The sequence below is a fragment of the Mya arenaria genome, chromosome 10 (genome assembly GCF_026914265.1).
Source record: "Mya arenaria isolate MELC-2E11 chromosome 10, ASM2691426v1".
NCBI lineage: Eukaryota > Metazoa > Mollusca > Bivalvia > Myida > Myidae > Mya > Mya arenaria.
Window position 1 is genome coordinate 18435124 of NC_069131.1, and position 19596 is coordinate 18454719.

At 32.6% G+C, this 19596-nt stretch overlaps 1 protein-coding gene across 1 annotated transcript; it reads left to right on the plus strand.

Annotated features, from left to right (window-relative positions):
* Positions 1–1041: 1041 nt before the first annotated feature.
* LOC128204412 (FMRFamide receptor-like) lies at positions 1042–4323 on the plus strand. Its single transcript, XM_052905828.1, has 3 exons — positions 1042–1999; positions 3814–3984; positions 4163–4323. The coding sequence occupies exons 1-3, from the start codon at positions 1042–1044 to the stop codon at positions 4321–4323; spliced, it is 1290 nt and encodes a 429-aa protein (XP_052761788.1).
* Positions 4324–19596: the final 15273 nt, after the last annotated feature.

Below are 19596 nucleotides of genomic sequence, written 5' to 3' on the forward strand. Positions count from 1 at the left end.
AAAATACTTAAATAGTATCTCAATCTCAACTTATTTAACCACACAAAAATACACTATCATTCATACTCTCGTATATTTTAAGCATTTTCTCAGAAACATGTGTGTGCGATTAATTCAATAAAAACAAACTATTAAGCTCGATTAACTTGACTTATACCTAAAAAACAATATTTGTACAATTTAACTGAATACTATTTTTCTGTATAATTTTAATCAGCACATTCTATGAGATATTTCACGTTAAAAAAATAGTAAAATCATAATGTTTAAAAAATAACTTTTTTTGTGTTATTTGATACAATACGATAAGATTGAGATTTAGATTTGACTGAAGAATTCATGTGATATTGGGAACAAGGCTTTAAATAATTATGTAGAGCAAACTATGTCAACAATAGAAAAGATCAAATATTGATATTAAATCCTCAGAATCAAAAGACAAGACTACTACTTTGCAATATGAGCGTATAAAATGCGTCGTTAGATTAGTGGGTCAGCAAATGGTGTTAGTGCTCTCTCATATATCTCATATTGGCAATATCTTTCACTTCAAGTCTTTAGAATGAGATGTTCTATTTTTTTGTAATTTTATAAATTGAGGGAAAGCATCATATAAGATATTTGATATCGGTTCCTAAGTTTTTTGTCACATTTAAAATATTAAAAAAATAAAAAAAACTATCAATTGAATATCTTATTGCATTTTATCAATTTTAGAAGAAGTTTGTCAATATTAAACACAAAATGCATACTGTCGATATTTGACCGAATACAACGAGAGATTCTATATATTAACATACATCAAGTTTGTAAAATAAAACGCAAAGTAAAACCGTAATTCTCAGTTCCTATAATGTATATTATTCTTCTTACAGATTTCTGCAAAATCAAACAGATGACCAGATACGTCGCTCAAGATCTGCATAACAACACGATCAGACACACGAATTAGCTCATAAAAAAGGTCATAAACGTACCTGTTCAGAAATTTTATACCGTTTAAGCTTTTTTCATAGGTGGAAAACAAGCGTCGCCGTAAAAATGTCAAACGCCACATCAAATGACTTATTTGATACTCCGTGTGACAACGATTATTCACTGGAGATGACACGATTTATCGTCCAAAAGATTCTAGTGCCTTTTATTACATCTATCGGATTTGTTGGAAACCTTCTCTGTATTATTGTTCTCACTCACAAGTCCATGGTGTCGTCTACGAATTGCTATCTTACCGCGCTAGCTATTTTTGATATTTCCTACCTTATTCTTAGTTTCACATTGAGTTTGAAACATTACGCTGTTGTGAAGAGTTTGGAAGCCTATACTTACTGGTATCCATACGCAAGAACATTTACAGACATATGTAGCAACGTTTCCGTATGCCTTACTGTCACATTTTCCTTAGAACGCCTGATTGCTGTGTGTTATCCGATGAAGGGTAGGGTAATATGTACGCCACAAAGAGCTAGATTTATAACACTCCTAGTTGTGACCTTTGCTGTTATCAGCACATTCCCGGAATTTTTCGAAATGAAAACGGTAAGAATCAAGAACAACAATACTGTAGTACTTAAGAACACGGAGACAGATTTCGCCAAAACTGATGCCTACAAAATCTTTTACTACCACTATTTGGTGCTAACTTTCACATTTTTGCCGTTTATTTTATTGTCGACCTTTAATGGTATTTTGGTGAGAACAGTTTACTCTGCAATGAGAATAAGAAAGCGTATGACTAATTCATATTCCTCAAATAAACAAAACGCCCGTCGACAAGCGGAACAAAATAGAATCACAATTATGCTTATTGGCGTTGTGATAGTTTTTCTTCTGTGTCAATCGCCAAACGCTGCATTGATACTTTATTTAACCTACCTTGACTCTAACGATATGCTTCTAACAGCTTGCGAAGCAAACAACGTCAAGATCGCCGGAAACGTCGTAAATATGATGGTACTTATCAATGCATCGATAAACTTCATACTTTATTCAGCTATGAGTACGAAATTCAGACGCGTTTTTGTTCGCTTGTTATGTTTCTGTGAACGATATGGGCTAGATTTCTTTACAAGAACGGAAACAAGTTCGTACAATGGTCATTCAATGAAGGGGCCTGAACTACCTCTACGCTTTCGTTCTGGAAGACGCCAAAATTATGTTTACAGTCCTCACAAGCATGTGCCTATTCAAAACAAGAATAATTGTAGAACCAGGGGATGCTACCACAATGGACATAATGACCAGAAACAGCCGCTTACTTTCTTTAAAACTACTAGATCCAGTTCAAGTTTGCATAATGCGTCGTGCTCCTCAAATGATGACGATACGTTTACACCAATAGTTATGAGGAAAACAAATAAACATAGAGTCAACGGATCGACGCAGAGCCAAAGGTTTAGAAGAAACAACAACAGCAAGATTATGAGACAAATTGCTTTGTCTGACGAGAAAAGAAAAGTTTCAGATGACGTTTATTTGATTAAGCTTTCTCTGAATGCGACCATATCTAAAAGGCAACTTAGAAATCAAGATACCAAAATATAACGAGTGCAAATATTAAGTAATTGATTAAAATGATAAAAGTTGTTGTTGTTTTGTATTTTTTAAATTTGTTTGATGTATTTAATTGTATTAAATTGTACTTGACTTTCATTGTCTACCAAGAAAGTCAGTCAACTTAATGATATAATTATTGAGTTCTTCAGCAGCCTTAACAAAAAAACGATTAAACATATTGTGTACTTATTTTGTATCGTCATATAACATTAAGATATGAATTGAAAAAAAAAAATGAAATTATATCATAATACATTATGTTGGCGGGGAAGTAAGAATGTTAGTATTTGAACAAACTTGTTCAAGGTTTTATAAGTTGCATTGCAGTACGATAAATTTGGACATACATTGACAGGTTTTGTATTCATTCAACCGTTTGCCAATCGATCTACAATGGAGCACCATTCTAAGCATTACACAGTTATAATAATTACATACGTGTTCAAAGCATCCAGTCATTCAATGACACAAATATACTTAAAATAACATACTGTACTAAATTCGGGGTCGAAAGGATATAAAAGAAACATTGATTCGACAGTTTGGTTATTCTTTGTCTAATAAAGACATATCCTACTGTCTATGTACGCATTAAAACTGCTTGTTTTCCTTTCTCGCCATCAATGACATTCTGTTTACTTCTACCTTATCCAAATAAAATTACTGATCTTTAAATTCCAAGTAAAATGTAAGAAAAGAACGTGAATTTGATAACACTATTGAATCCTTTAGCTAAATACATGTTTTACGACAAAAGTACAGTTATTTTTGTTTTAAAAAGTCCAAAGAAATGGTCACGTGACAAACTGACCTGAAAGAAAAATCACGTGCCTAACTGTCCTTATAAAGCAAAATGTATATTCACATCTGTAGTCAAGTTGATTTTATTTTTTGTCATGATACGACTTTATACGAAGACATGCACAAATTTAATACAACGTCATTAACGTTTCAATTTGATTTGTAACGCTTTCACCAGCCAATCAACAACTTACATTTATTAATATTAATATAAAGCGTTTTATAGTTGATTTAAATAATAATGCTTTTTCATGTCAATCTATTAAAAGTAATGTTTAATTGAGAAACATAAGTTTTATATTTACGATATAAAATGAAAACGGCGACCCTTCTACTTGTGAGACGTGTGTAAATTCAGCGGACTAAAACTCTGGATTAAGAGTGTTTATTGTGAAGTTTATTGGATATATTTTATATGGATTTACTCAGTTTGTGATGTACTTTATGGATATGTAGTTGAAATGCCGGAAAAGGGTAAAAACAAAAGGAAAAAGAGCAGTGAAGGTGAAACTCCAAGACCAAAAAAGACAAACAAAGAACAAATTCAGGCGATAAACTCAAGAGGCTTATATAGGAAAAATACCATAGACTCTGACTCGATAATTGCAGCAATTTCGAACAAGAGTGGTGAGCACATATCAATCGCCTACGGCCAAAGTAACGGTCAATACAGTATACGGTATTACAACATCACCGGTAGGCATGCTTCCAAATCAAACATTTAGCCAGTACGGCAGCCAATTTTCCCAGTTATCCCCGTTGTCCCAAAATAACCCACAAAAATCCACTATGCACATGCAACCAGGAATGCAGCCGGGGATCCCGTACCCTACAGCCATGTCAACCCCAATGACAAACCCTGCAATGCACGGCTTATATCCCAGCGGTGTTAAGCATTCGCAGATGGGCGCGACATCGAAAACCGGAACAAGAAGTAAAGCCGGAAAATCACCAATGCTGATATAGTGATGCTTATATCATCCCGATTTGATGAAGTTAATAAATGATTAGAAAAACTTGAAACTTTAGAACAAAGAATAGGCGAAGTAGACAGCAAAATGTCATCACTTTGGTCCGACCTAGACAAAAGGTTGACTAGAAATGATGAGCGTTTGACGTCTATGGAAAACAGGACTGATTTGAATAGCATTGAAACGGACGAAACCAGAAACGAACTAAGGACATTGAAAAAGGTCAACGAGTCGGAGTTGGAAAAGCTTTCCAACGAAAACAAAATTCTCAATTCTTCACTTGAGAATTTGGAATCAAAGTCAATGATCAAGAATTTGATTATAGGCGGAATAAAAGAACTTGAAAGTGAGTCTGATCAGCAGACGGAAACATTGATTAGGGAATTCGCTACCGACATAAGAATGGACGAAGATCAAATCAAAAACATGAAATTTGAAAAGGTCTACAGAGTCGGTCGTAAAACGAGTCACAAACCCAGAAATATATTGGTGTCATTTAAAGAAATGCAAGACAAGGCATCGTCCAAGACTCTAAGAGCTAATATCCCAGATAGATCTGGAAAATACATGCATGACCAATTTCCGCCATCAGTAGCTGACCAAAGACGCAAACTTGTCCCTATAATGCTGGCAGCCAGAAAAGACGGAAAGGATGCTTATATGAAATATAGCAAACTCTTTGTGGACGGCCAGATCTACACAGACGGAAAGTACGGAAAGGTTCAATAGGTAGAGCAGGAAGGTGACGTTAAAATGGAATTGCCAAGGTTTAACTTCAGATAAACTTCAAGACGATGACTTCCTATCGTTACTTCACACTTATGATGTCATAGTGTTACTTGAATCATGGACAAAACAAAATAGCAATATCAATATCGATGGATTTAAGGTGTTTAACTTTTATAGGAAATTCCAACATAAGAAAGCAAGACGAAACAGCGGCGGTATAGTTATATACATTGGAGAAAATCTTGCTAATGGAATTTCTGTAACTGGTAATCACCACGATACCATCATATGGTTAAAATTTGACAGTAGTTTCTTTAATTTTGAAGAAGACATATACTTTGGTGCTGTTTATATGTGGGGTGAGAATTCACCGGCATTCAACACAATAAACTGTAATCTGTTTGAAATATTAGAAACAGATATTTTTGAATTTCAAAATTTGGGTAAAGTATTTACGGCCGGGGATTTCAATGGCCGAGTTGGTGAAAAACCGGATTTTATTCCATATGACTATGCTAATTCAAACTTGGATCCTGGTGGTTATATTGCTGATAGACCTTTGATTAGGATAAACGAAGATAAAACATTTAACTGCCAGGGATTAAAGGTAATTGATCTATGTAAGGCTACTAGCTTAAGGATATGTAACGGTCGTCTTGATCATAGCGGTAAATTTACGTACCTGAGTGAAATTGGCAGTAGTACAATAGACTATTAGACTATAGGAAGAGGATTTTAATTGTATTACGGTTTTTAAAGTGATGGACTTCAACGGTTACTCTGATCACGCGCCGTTACATGTTGTACTCCATAGTGATCGAATAGCAGGTCAGCGTGTCAATGATGAAGATGAGCATATATATATCAGATGGAATGATGAACTTAAAACGGAATTTAGACGTGGTTTAATTTCCCAACTACCGAAACTAAATGAAATATCATTGAACATTAACACAATGGATAAAACCAATGTAAATAATTGTGTTGAAAGGTTTATTGAAATCATAAATGTTGTCGCAATGCCATCATTCACGAAGATACGACATAAAACTGGTAAACCTAATCATGCTTCGTTTGGACCTATCAAACGTGCAGCCTGGTTTGATAAAGAGTGCTATGAAAAGAAAAGGGTCTATATGGAAGCCGTTAAACGGTTATATGCCTTAAAAAGTGATGAAAACCGTCAACTTTTATTTGAAGCCAAACGTGCATATAAACTATTGACTATGAATAAAAAGAGGTCGCACACGATAACTAAAATGAGAAACATTGAAGGGCTAAAGAAGAAAGAACCGAAGGACTTCTGGAAATATTTTTCAAAGCGTAAGGCAAAGCGCGGGAATAATATACAAGATTTTCAAGAGTATTTCCAAACGCTGTCGGACGGTTTAAATGGATTCTCCAATCCTGAGGCTGAACAGTTCTCGGAACGGCCATCAGACCCTAACGATCCTATATATGAGGAGCTTGACAATGACATTACTCCAGCGGAAGTGACAAAAGCGATAAAATCATTAAAACGAGCGAAAGCGGGATCTCAAGACGGACTTATTAATGAATATTTTATTGAAGCCGGAGATATAGTACTAGGCCATTTAACCGATTTATTTAACCTTATATTAAATAGTGGGTTTTTTCCAGACAGTTGGATGGAATCTATCATAGTACCCGTGTACAAGAAAGGCGACGAGGACCAAGTCACAAACTTTAGAGGGATAACCCTTATGAGTTCAATGGCAAAACTCTTTACTAGCATTATTAACACTCGACTTATGACCTGGGGCGATACAAATGATAAACTACCTGATAGCCAATTCGGTTTTCGAAAGGGTTACTCAATAGTGGACGCAATCTTCAGTTTAAATTGCTTGATTGAGCATATGCTAAACAACGGCAAACGCTTGTATGTAGCCATGGTCGACATGAAACGAGTTTTTGACTCTATTAACCACTCTGCGTTATGGTATAAGCTATATAAACTCGGTGTTTCTGGGAATATGCTTCGTATAGTACGGTCTATGTACGACAAAGTGCGGTGCAAAGTCAAACATTGTGAAAAGATGTCCGATTTTATGGAAATAGCAGTCGGTTTGAAGCAGGGGGATGTGTGTTCTCCGATTTTTTACTCATTATTTGTAGAAGATATGGAACTTTATATTGAAACACTTCCTACAAGTGGAATTTTAATCAAGGAATTGACTTTACTTCTGCTTATGTATGCAGATGATATGGCTTTGATAGCTGAATCTCCGGAAGATCTATAGGAAAGCTTGAATGCGCTTAAAAACTATTGCGATAAATGGGGATTACAAGTCAATACCGACAAAACAAAGGTCATCGTTTTTAAAAAGAGAGGTCGTTTAAGACAAGGTGAAAAATGGACATATGACAATGTAAACTTAGATACAGTAAATGAATTCAATTATCTAGGAATGGTGTTCAGCTCGAGTGGATCGTTCGCTTTAAATCAGAATATGCTAACGGGAAAAGGCCTTAAGGCTATGAACACGCTTATGTCAAATTTAAAATCATTTAACTTTACACCCAAACATGTTGTCAACTTTTTGATGCATTTGTTAGCTCAATATTGAATTATTCATGTGAAGTTTGGGGTTATGTGAAGTCTCAGGAAGTAGAGGGGCTGCATTTAAGATTTTGTAAACGACTACTAAACGTTAAACTTTCCACAAGTAACTGTAGCGTTTACGGAGAACTTGGTCGATACCCATTGCATATAAATCGATATATTCGGCTAATTAAATACTGGCTTAAGGTCGTCAATACAAACAATTGTATTATTAAATCTTTGTACGATCTATCATATATCGACTTTGTTAATGGAAAACATAATTGGTGTAGCAATATTAAGAATATCCTCGACAAATTTGGTTTCACTTATGTATGGAATAATCCAGACATTGTTATTACTAAGCAGTTTATACCTATGTTTAAGCAGACAGTTATAGACAATTACATGCAAGAATGGCGAGAGAGTCTACAAAATAATGGTGTGTTGACTATGTACAGACATTTAAAACATAGCCTTGAATACGAACAATATCTGGACATTGTTACAAACAAATCACTGCGTAGCTGTTTAACGAGGATGCGTGCATCTGGTCACAAATTACGTGTGGAAACTGGACGATATGGACCGCAACGTGTCAATAGAGAAGATAGACAATGCGTATTATGTGATAATGCTTTAAGAGACATTGAAGATGAGTTTCATTTTATTTTAAAATGTGATTGTTACAAAGACATTAGGAAACGTTATATAAGCAAGTATTACACTAGAAACACGAGCATGTGGAAATTGATTGAGTTGTTTTCATCAATTTAATAAAAGATCGGTGTTAAATCGATTGTGTACATATATAAGCAAAGCTAATGAAATAAGAAATTCGCTTATAATGACTAACCTTTTATTACACTTGTTTGTATTAATATGTTTTGTTTCTGTATTATTTGTATTTATTTACCATCATTTTGTGTTATGATTATTTGTATGGATGAGAAACAATATTTTTAAATCCAAATAAATAATCTTTCTGTTCTGTTCTGTTCTGATATATAATAGGGCTGTCCTTACATTTAACAGTAGTTTAATTTAGCTAGTTAACATTTGAAATGGACGTTATTCTCTCAAAACCTTTTCCCGTTGATATTGGTTACCGATGAAAATACCTTATCTACCTAACCAACATCATTTGGATCAATAATACAATTAAATTCAGAGGCGATCCTAGCGGTCAAATGTTGATATGAATATCTGTGATTAGCAGCAATAAACCTCACTTCTATGTATCTCTGTTTCGGACAAGGGCCGTTGCTTTTTTCATATAAGAGCATGCACTATAAAAACGATAACGAAACTGTTTACAAATTTCCTTCTAGGCTAGTGAACCTAGCTTAAGGCTTTATAGGTGTGAGTATTTAGGTCCATGAATCATATTGTAATCCAAAGAGTAATTAGTCAAAAGTGACTCATAAATAAGACCTCTCAGATGCCATGATGATGTATATAATGTGGAATAAATGTTATATTCTATGCCAGAAGGACAGGTCAAGAAAAATCATAAATCAAACATACGAGGTATTTTTGAAATGAAATATTTATATTGCACACTTAACTATGGAACGCTTAAGTTGAGTTGTTATGTGTTTATTTTCTATTGTGCTTTTTTTTTATTTTATGTTGTAAAAACACTTTATTATGTAATGTAAAGTTTCATTGAGTTATTTACACATTTGTTTTGTTCATTGTTTAATAAGCTATCGGGGTAGTCCTTGTTTCGCATTTGTTTGTGTGATTATGCTGTATGAATGCGTGAATGTAACAAAAAAGATGTTCCGCGTTACCACTAGATTTAAAAACTTGGCCTCCGACACTCATATAGCATAAACACACGAACACATTCTGATCAATGCTTATGTTTACAGTTCAATTGTTAAATAATTACTGATTTAGATTAAAGCAATGTTATATTATGATATATTTTTGTTAAAAATAGGTTAACAACATATGTTTGTGAGTAAAGGGGGTCGATAATTGCAACGTCGTATAACATTGGTTAAATGGCGTATTCCACTTTTTTGTGCACACTTTTGAAATAACCAATGATACCGTATCACATTGCAGGTTTTACAAAATGATTGTTGTTTTCTATGTATAAAACACTAGGCGAATGTAAACATTGCGATATGATTGCTCTTGTATTATGCCGTTAATATAACTGTGTTTTAGTAGTTTGAATGGTTAGGTACATATTGAATTATATTATTTAGGTGTAATAATATGTTACGCACTTTCTTTCTTATGTTATGCTCATCATTATTGATGTTATTGTCTCTCTTTATCATTTTACGTACATACGTTTACGAGCTATGTTTTATAATAGTATGAACAATAATAAGTACGTTGTGCTCTCTTCTTCATTATGTTATGTACATCATTAAATGTGTTATGTTCGTTCTTCATTATGATATGTACAATATTCCATGTGTTTTGATTTTTTCTGCCTTATGTTACGTACATTAATTAACCTGTTATGTACTTTCTTTGTTATATTATGTTTATTATTTAAGAATTGTATAAAATAACTGATCGCACTTTTTGTTGCGTTTTGTTGTATGATCGCAGTAGGACACGCGAGCAAATTCAATGATGCGCGCCAGCGCTTTTTGGTAGTTTACATGCTTGCGCTACTGCGTACATACAGCATTAATGCCAAACATGCGATCAATACTTAACATTTAAAATAATTATTTATAACGATCAAAAATATGCAGTATCGTCTGCAATGTATCATCACAATTCTATAACATTAATATACTATTCTTCGAACGCTTAATAGAATATATTTACTGTTGGCCAAGATTTTTGACTAAGGTAGGTTTTCATGCTTTTAATGTTTAATGATTATATTGTGTCAACTTTCCACGCCCATATTCTAGGGACCATTTACCTCGACATGTAGGTATTATTGTTATAGCCATATTCTCCGCAGTTATATAAGTTACTTTGCAAAAAAAGGAATCGAGAGCATTTATATGAGATTCATAGGGTACAAATAGTCAACTGATAATGTTTTTGTCGTCTCTAGCGCAGTTATGCTATACTAATAAAGATACATGTCCATACGATATTTAAAAAGTATCTCAAACTTCACCATCTTTTGTTTTTAAAACATGTCAAAGAATCATTGCTTGATTATATTTAATACTTTACCAGTTTATGAAAAAAACATCTGCGTCTGAACTAATCGTATTCAAAAAACCGGTTCGATTATTTAAAATACTAAAAATAACATGCGACGTTTAAGGACCTTCCTTAGACAATTTGTATGGTAACGACAATACATGAGATATACAATGGGTATAAAATTTGTCTCGATATAATTTCACACAATATATTTTATAACATTTCGAAATCACGCAATTCAACGCTGAACGGGAAATTACTGATAGTTTAAACCTTTACTACATCTAAGCTTATTTGTTACATGAAATAAACGATATTCCAGAAAAGTACTCACAATTGATCGATACAATCATTGGATGCGATATGGGACGATCAACAACCCATAACAAATTAATTGTCAACTACATTTGTACCAAGGTACTCCAAAATACAACGAGTACCTGTCATTTGCAAGGCATAAAAATGTGTGTTGTCATAAGTTGATCTTTGTAGATCTTAACCATCGAACTGAACTACCAAAGGCAGTATTTAATCTGCAATCGGAAAATGATAGATAGGTAGGGAGTTATTTTATATGCAATGTTCGTCACTAAAAAGACCTTTCTTGTCACTCGGAAATAGACTCTTCTATTCAAATGATTTTAGGGGCTAGAGTGATTTTGTCCACTTATTGACAAATAATGATTGAAACATAAATTTACGGCTATTCGGAAATAATTAAAAAACTCGTAACAAACAGGTATTTTGTTTTTCCTTCACAAAAAGTACATTAAGAAATCTTGAGCATATTTGAAGTATAAAACATGATCACTTTAGAGACGTTCAAATTTTATGCACGATATTTAAAATCGAAATTCCATTTCACAATGGTTTTCAATTGAAACGGTAGTTACGATTTTTTACTAGCAGAAAAAGCTTAACTGATTACAACCATGCAAATCAACGTAATACTCCGCCGCTAATAATATATACTACTACCCTTTAGATTTAAGGGTCATCAACTATCAGTTAAGTTTTAAATAATTAAGTGAAAAAGGCTGGAATTTATTTGTTTTGATATTCCTCTTCCTTCAAAGAAAATTTGAAATATAACAGTAAACAATGCTACTTCAGCAAATACTTTGGAAACGAATTATACAGGTGGACTATGCATACTTTGCAAAAAATCAAAGTTACCTCCATTTATCCTTCGCGAGATATGACTCGAAAAACTTTACCGATTGTACAAAATACAGCCGTGAATACATTATAAACAGAAATAACAAAATAAAAAGTATTCTTTGCTTGGTCTCCTTGATTATTTGTTCCACAAATAGCAAAATAGTTACCACTATACTGAGCGGTATATGTGAACAAATAGAAACTGTTTAAAATATGAACACAGATGCCTAGAAATTAAGCGAAACAAACTAAACATTACAATAGCTACTTTAGATAAATTAAAAAGTTTAACTATTGAACGTCAATAGAATTAGTTGAACAGTATGTTATTGTTTAACGTCTCCTATTTTATGTGATATTGTTGAATGTATGTTATAAGTCAAAAGGTAACTGATATGATATGATCCGGCAACCGCTATTATTAAAATGTTGAAGTCATATAAATTTCAACTGTTATCTAGTTTTATATTAACCTCACGTTCTAATAATATTAAACCTTGAAGAAAGTGGATACTAAATGATACACACTCGTTGTATAAATACAGTTTACTGAGATAAACTCATTGTCCATCGCAATATTTTTACTCATTTTGCTTCCAAGGGTAAAAATAGTCTTCCTTTTTGAATTTATTTATATTTTTATAGTATACAAAAAAAAGTCAAAATGAAACACCTCGAAAATGTGGATATTTCATGAACTGTTTAACATCATTTCGAGATTGATTGAATTATTGTATCTTATAAAATTCAGTGCCGACATATACTCATGGGTCGGCCGTCAACCAATACTCAAATGTAGATGGCTGTAATTATGAGGCCGTCATTGTTATCTTTTAAGTATTCGAAGTCATTTTATCGAATCATTAACAACTCTTTAACGTTGATCCCTGGTGACCCTTTATAATAAGAAGAAAAAATTGAGCATCATCCTGTTTAATAATCTGACATGAAAACCATTATTTAAGCATGATATGTGATAATTTTTAATTATGACTGATCGCATTAGTTTTTGACCACAGTGTAATGTATGAGCAATTAACTATAAACACACATTCGATCCCCTAAAAAATGGAGCAAATGCACATAACACCTGAATAATACAAGAAAAACGCAAAAACAATGTTTCAACTAAAATACATATTAAGAATTAATTTTAGAAGATCATATTGCCATAGTTTATTAAAAAAGGCAGATTGAAAGTAATAACTACATCGACATACTTGTCATGAAATATATTTTATTGCATTATGAACTAAAACAGAAAATTTCAGTGTTCATCCTGAGCACAAGACATTGGAAAGTGTGTATTTCTCTAAGGCACATATTTATAAAGCTTCGGCTTCTTCATCAAGTAATAAAGCTGTGAGATGAAATCACATTTTCTGTCATGAGAACGTTGACAAATTTAGTTAAGTGGACAGTTGTGTCCACTCCTATTATCATGGAACATTCTCAACCCAATCCGGATTGGTGCTTTCGCTTGTTGGAATAGATATAAATCATGTGTTGATTTCAGTGTCAGATACTATTTTGTCGATAGCAAATAGAGCAGTTCTATATATGTTGTTACCCGAAATCAACAATTGTTCTTTTTCCTTTATGATTATTGTGTAAAGTGCAGACAAAATAATAATCTAACATCATCGCAGGAGTCGTCTGATATTTATAATTCATGACATTAAACCAGTAATCCTTTGTGCGATATGATCAACAGGAAACACATTTTCCATATCGTTAATAGTTTTAAAAAGTTTCTTTTCGATGATGCTGCCACTTTAGTTCTTTTTTAATTTAGATACATTAATTGTTGCACTTTAACAAATCAGAAATGACAATGCCAGTTATATTTAAATTATTGTAAAAAAATCATACACTTTTATTAATGTGTCAGATTGTATAACCTGGAATTCTTAAATTATTTTAAACGTGATTTTTTTTAATAAAAAATGGCATTGTGTTTCCAACATGCATAACATGCCCAAAATGTTTCATTTCTAAACGATATGGCAGCGTGAAATTCGTTGTGACTAAACTTTTTTTGAAACTATTTGCTTCATGTTTTTGATTTGTTTTTGTCTTTTATTCGAATTATCATTATAATCATTTTTCTAATATCTTTATAACAAAATGTTCAAAGCCTAGAGCGCCCAGACATAGTGAAAAAAACTATCCTCACATGGTTTTCAAGTTTATTTAAAAATAAAGAATGATGATTAGCAACACAAAAAATATCCTGAAATACAAGTTGGTATTGATGTTTGAAACAAATTCACTTTTACGGTACACATATTCCTATAAGTTTACGTTTCATAATTATAATATTTGATACTATCATTTTTATAAATTCATTAATCTATACATTATTAAACATAATTTGTTATCATATTTAAATGAATGTGTTTTTGTGCAAGTAATGACCCAAACAATAACAACACAAGCACTTAAACAACAGTGTCTCCACTTTATTTAGTGAAAGCCATAAACGAAATGATATTCAAATAAAGGAAGAAAAGCCTTTTTCGAAAATGTCCGAAAACTGGTATTGACAAATAAGTTACATTAACGACCTTAAACAATCAAAAATCGATAAGTTGCTTTTAATTAGCACATTCCATACACGGCCTGATGATACTAAAATATAAATAAGTAAATGAAAAAAATATCACCATTTTATTGAAATTATAAAAAAATGACGTGAAATTTACAAACTAATACACAAACGCAGGGATTAAGTTCACACTATCGCATATTTTTGTACGGATTTTGAGAAGAGCTAATATGGTTCATTTTATATATTGAGCGTTTACTCTATATATTGAGCGTTTAATCTATATATTGAGCGTTTACTCTTTATATTGAGCGTTTACTCTTTATATTGAGCGTATACTCTTTATATTGAGCGTTTACTCTATATATTGAGCGTATACTCTTTATATTGAGCGTTTACTCTTTATATTGAGCGTATACTCTTTATATTGAGCGTTTACTCTTTATATTGAGCGTTTACTCTTTATATTGAGCGTTTACTCTATATATTGAGCGTTTACTCTTTATATTGAGCGTTTACTCTATATATTGAGCGTTTACTCTTTATATTGAGCGTTTACTCTATATATTGAGCGTTTACTCTTTATATGGAGCGTTTACTCTATATATTGAGCGTTTACTCTATATATTGAGCGTTTACTCTATATATTGAGCGTTTGCTCTATATATTGAGCGTTTGCTCTATATATTGAGCGTTTGCTCTTTATATTGAGCGTTTGCTCTATATATTGAGCGTTTGCTCTTTATATTGAGCGTTTGCTCTATATATTGAGCGTTTTCTCTATATATTGAGCGTTTACTCTATATATTGAGCGTTTTCTCTATATATTGAGCGTTTACTCTATATATTGAGCGTTTACTCTTTATATTGAGCATTTACTCTTTATATTGAGCGTTTACTCTTTATATTGAGCGTTTACTCTATATATTGAGCGTTTACTCTTTATATTGAGCGTTTACTCTATATATTGAGCGTTTACTCTTTATATTGAGCGTTTACTCTATATATTGAGCGTTTACTCTTTATATTGAGCGTTTACTCTATATATTGAGCGTTTACTCTTTATATTGAGCGTTTACTCTTTATATTGAGCGTATACTCTTTATATTGAGCGTTTACTATACATATTGAGCGTTTACTCTTTATATTGAGCGTTTACTCTACATATTGAGCGTTTACTCTTTATATTGAGCGTTTACTCTATATATTGAGCGTTTACTCTATATATTGAGCGTTTACTCTTTATATTGAGCGTTTACTCTATATATTGAGCGTTTACTCTTTATATTGAGCGTTTACTCTATATATTGAGCGTTTACTCTATATATTGAGCGTTTACTCTATATATTGAGCGTTTACTCTTTAAATTGAGCGTACAGAAACATGCGATAATGTAGCAAATGAATCCTCGCGTTTGAAAAATACAAGGGACGAATTAGATACCATAAACATTAGTTGTAATTTTGTTTGATAACTTCCATGCGATTCTCTACTGACTTAGTTGTTTTGAGTTGTTTTGATTGAAAGATTATTTTTGATTACGTGAATCCCGTAATTGCAAGCGTCATTTACATGTCACAACCACCCTATATGTTTATGTTGCTTTTTGAAAAACATCGGACTATGACCGGTATTGATATACACTGTACGATTAATTATATCTAAGATCGAAAGAGAGCCATGGGGGTATGTTGCACCGAAATAGTTCGTTGACAGTCACTGATAACAATAATATCCTCAGCGCCGCTTTGTATTGATTGAACGCGATTTTAATCTCAAAACTGTTTTATTCCGAACGAATCGTAATCACAAACATAGAATAAATAATAACGCTGCGAAAGAAATACGGAGAAACGACCGCCACTTAGGCCTTTAAGGTCGGTATATGATTATTGAATGTTTATTCCTAGGAGAGATATCATATTAACATGATAAGAAAAATGCTTTTTCATTATTTTCTTAACGTTATCATATTAATCGAAGATGTCTCACTTAGATATTTGGAGTACCTTAATAAGTACACATGACCAGATTATAACACCTACTGTCTGATCGGGAAACATACACAACGAGGAAAGTAAGATGAAAGATGTAAGCCAAAGTTAAATGAAAAGATCTCTTGCATTTATGTAGTACAACTCCCTTTTCAAAATAAAATATATACTATCTGACATATTTTAGGATTGAGGCTGTTTTTGTCCCAATGGTGTCACCGTCAAAGTGTTTGTCAAACATCAAAACGAGAACTGACGAGCAAGTATTGTATTTTAAAATCCTATTTTTACTGAAATTATGACAAAAACTAAAAGGGCACATGTTTTAGAAACACCTGGAAATCTAATGAAGTTCAAGCATTTACGTTAATACTTTATTCGAGTTTGTTGGGATAAGAATTAGGTTTTGCACACAAACTGGTTTAAACCCCTAGTAAATAACTTTATACTGACCGTTCCAAGGCGGTACCTAACAATCATTGATAAACACACCTAGTTTTTTTTAATATAGTATATATGCACTGTGTTATTTGTGGAGTTTTGTGCAGTTGTTCCATGATTCATTTTGGTGATTTTTTGTTTTTTGTGTTCTATGTCTGTGGTATTTACCCTGTGCCATTAAACTGGGTTTATGTTTAAACTTTTGGCTACTGAGCTTGTTTCCGTAGTTTTTTCATATAATTATGTAAATTAAAAGTGGATTGTAAATTATATGTAATTAAATACTAAACTTTCAGTAGCGTCACGGAGCTTGTTTATGAAACATTTTCTGCAACAACATATATTAATCATGCTATTGGAATCTACACAGTTAAAGATTGACAAACATTATTTTAGATTTATAAATTGGACAGACATTGTTCTCTATACAGTTAAAAATTGGACAGACGATAGACTTTATACATGAATACATTGAACACTTTACGGACGGACCTTTCATGGGACAATTATTAGACTCTAAACAGTTTTGAATGTAACACTTAACAAACGTACTCCACTTAAATTCACGGCTTAACAGAACGACACGTATGACATACATTGAACTATATACAGTTATAAAGGGCCACATTATAAACTGGCAATATGACAGATATTAGACTCTATACAGATATGAATTTAACACATTACCAACGGTCAATACGACATTTAACTCTTTCCAGCTATTGATAAGACACGTTCATATGAAATATATTGGGCCCTATACAGCTCTGAATTGGTCTCCTTGCAGCCAAACAATAGGTCGGTATACAGTAATTAATGAGCCCTATGACATGCATTGTAATCTATACTTATGAATTAGAGAATTAGACTCGACAGTTATCAATTGGTTTATACATAAACGACCTAAACAACATGTTAATGCTTGTCTCTTTACAACTTTTACTTGGACTCTGTACAAACAACCTATATATACGTTCAACTTCATTAAATCCCTGACTGTGACACTATACAAATGCTTCCAAGGACATATATTAAACTATTTAGTATTTACAGACATTGCTAGGATGACATGCATTTGGCTTTATTCAAACACTTCTTTGAATAACCGTGGAGGACATGCCTTGGACTTTACATTAACATTGCATTGATACATGTCTTGGATTCCGTATCAACATGCCAACACTCCATTAAACAGTTCGTTGACCAACCATGTGGGATGCGCCTTGATATCTATAAAAATAGTAATTTGAAAGAAGAAAAACAAGAAACACATGCTTTGGTCATAACCAAACAGTTTATTGACCATTGAGAACATGTCACCGGATTTTAACCTACCTCTAAGAAGAACCAAACGCTTTCTTTTGCATATATTTCATTGTTTTCAGAGCAACGCGTATCAAACAGACATCAAGTAAATGCTACATAACTCACAACATGCATATTGTGGGATGATCATTCAATGTATAGTGCTTCAAAAACTTTAACTGAACATTTAACTTTAACCCTGCTTGATTTCTGTACGCTAGGCACATATATACATTCCAATTACATACATCATAAGTTCATAAGCCAATGTATTCTATGGATACGTTCTATTACTCTTTGAAGTCCCATTATGTTTTGGTAATGTAAACTTATTTGTTTGAATGTATATCCAAATGACTTCTCTTTACATTTTTTACATTTTTAACCGCCCAGTTTGATAAGAAAATGGAAAAAACAAAATGCAACAAAACCAAAAGTATAATCGAAGTAGAATCTAAATTTATCGCACACAACGTCATAACGAAATTTGCATATCACGTGCCTACCAAAGTATGTATCTAAACTTCTATGTTGCGTTATGTACCTATGATATATATTAATGATATACTAATGATTTGCATTTTTTGACAAAGAAATTTTTGGTTTATATAGTTTTCCCGGTAAGGTATCTGAAAACACTTTTCATTATTTTTATACTCCATGATATCGAAATTATATAACAAATATTTCATTTTTTTCGGAGCGCGGGTGAGGTCTAAAATATAAAGAGACTAAACATCACCTGAACCTCCAGACCACGAGGACTACGATACACCTTGTCGATAATTTGACATCTTAAACATACATCAATAAAATGACGTAATAATATAAATCAACCAATCATGCAACAACAAGACATAAAGGTTGTGGTCTACATGTCTAAGACAATATCTGAGCAAATATCAACACGTGCTGAAGGGTTCCAGCTTTTAGAAACGTTGTTTTAACACTCCTAATGATATGCTAAACTTGCTTTCGGCAAAAACAAAACGTGCATTTAGCAAAAACATGAGCGAGTTCCTATCTGCGATTTTTCACTATACAACATTGATGCTTTGCTCGCTCCACTTATCTACCTCATTAGCATATAGTAGTTCAGTTGACCAGTGTAGAATTTCTTTGGTTTTCCCATACATATCTTGTTTATACAGCATCGTGTGACCACGGCAATTTATCAGACATTTTATGGGACTATATCATAGTTATATACTCACTTTTGTTTCTCTAGTTTTCTACGACAAAATGTAATAAAATCAACATTATTGGATAGATGTTAATATAACGCCATTATATATAATTAAAAGGTCATCTTAAGTGTTTAATGATTTATTTTGGTTTGATTATTTCTCAATGTTTTTTTCGCGAATTGGTTATGCAGTTCAATGA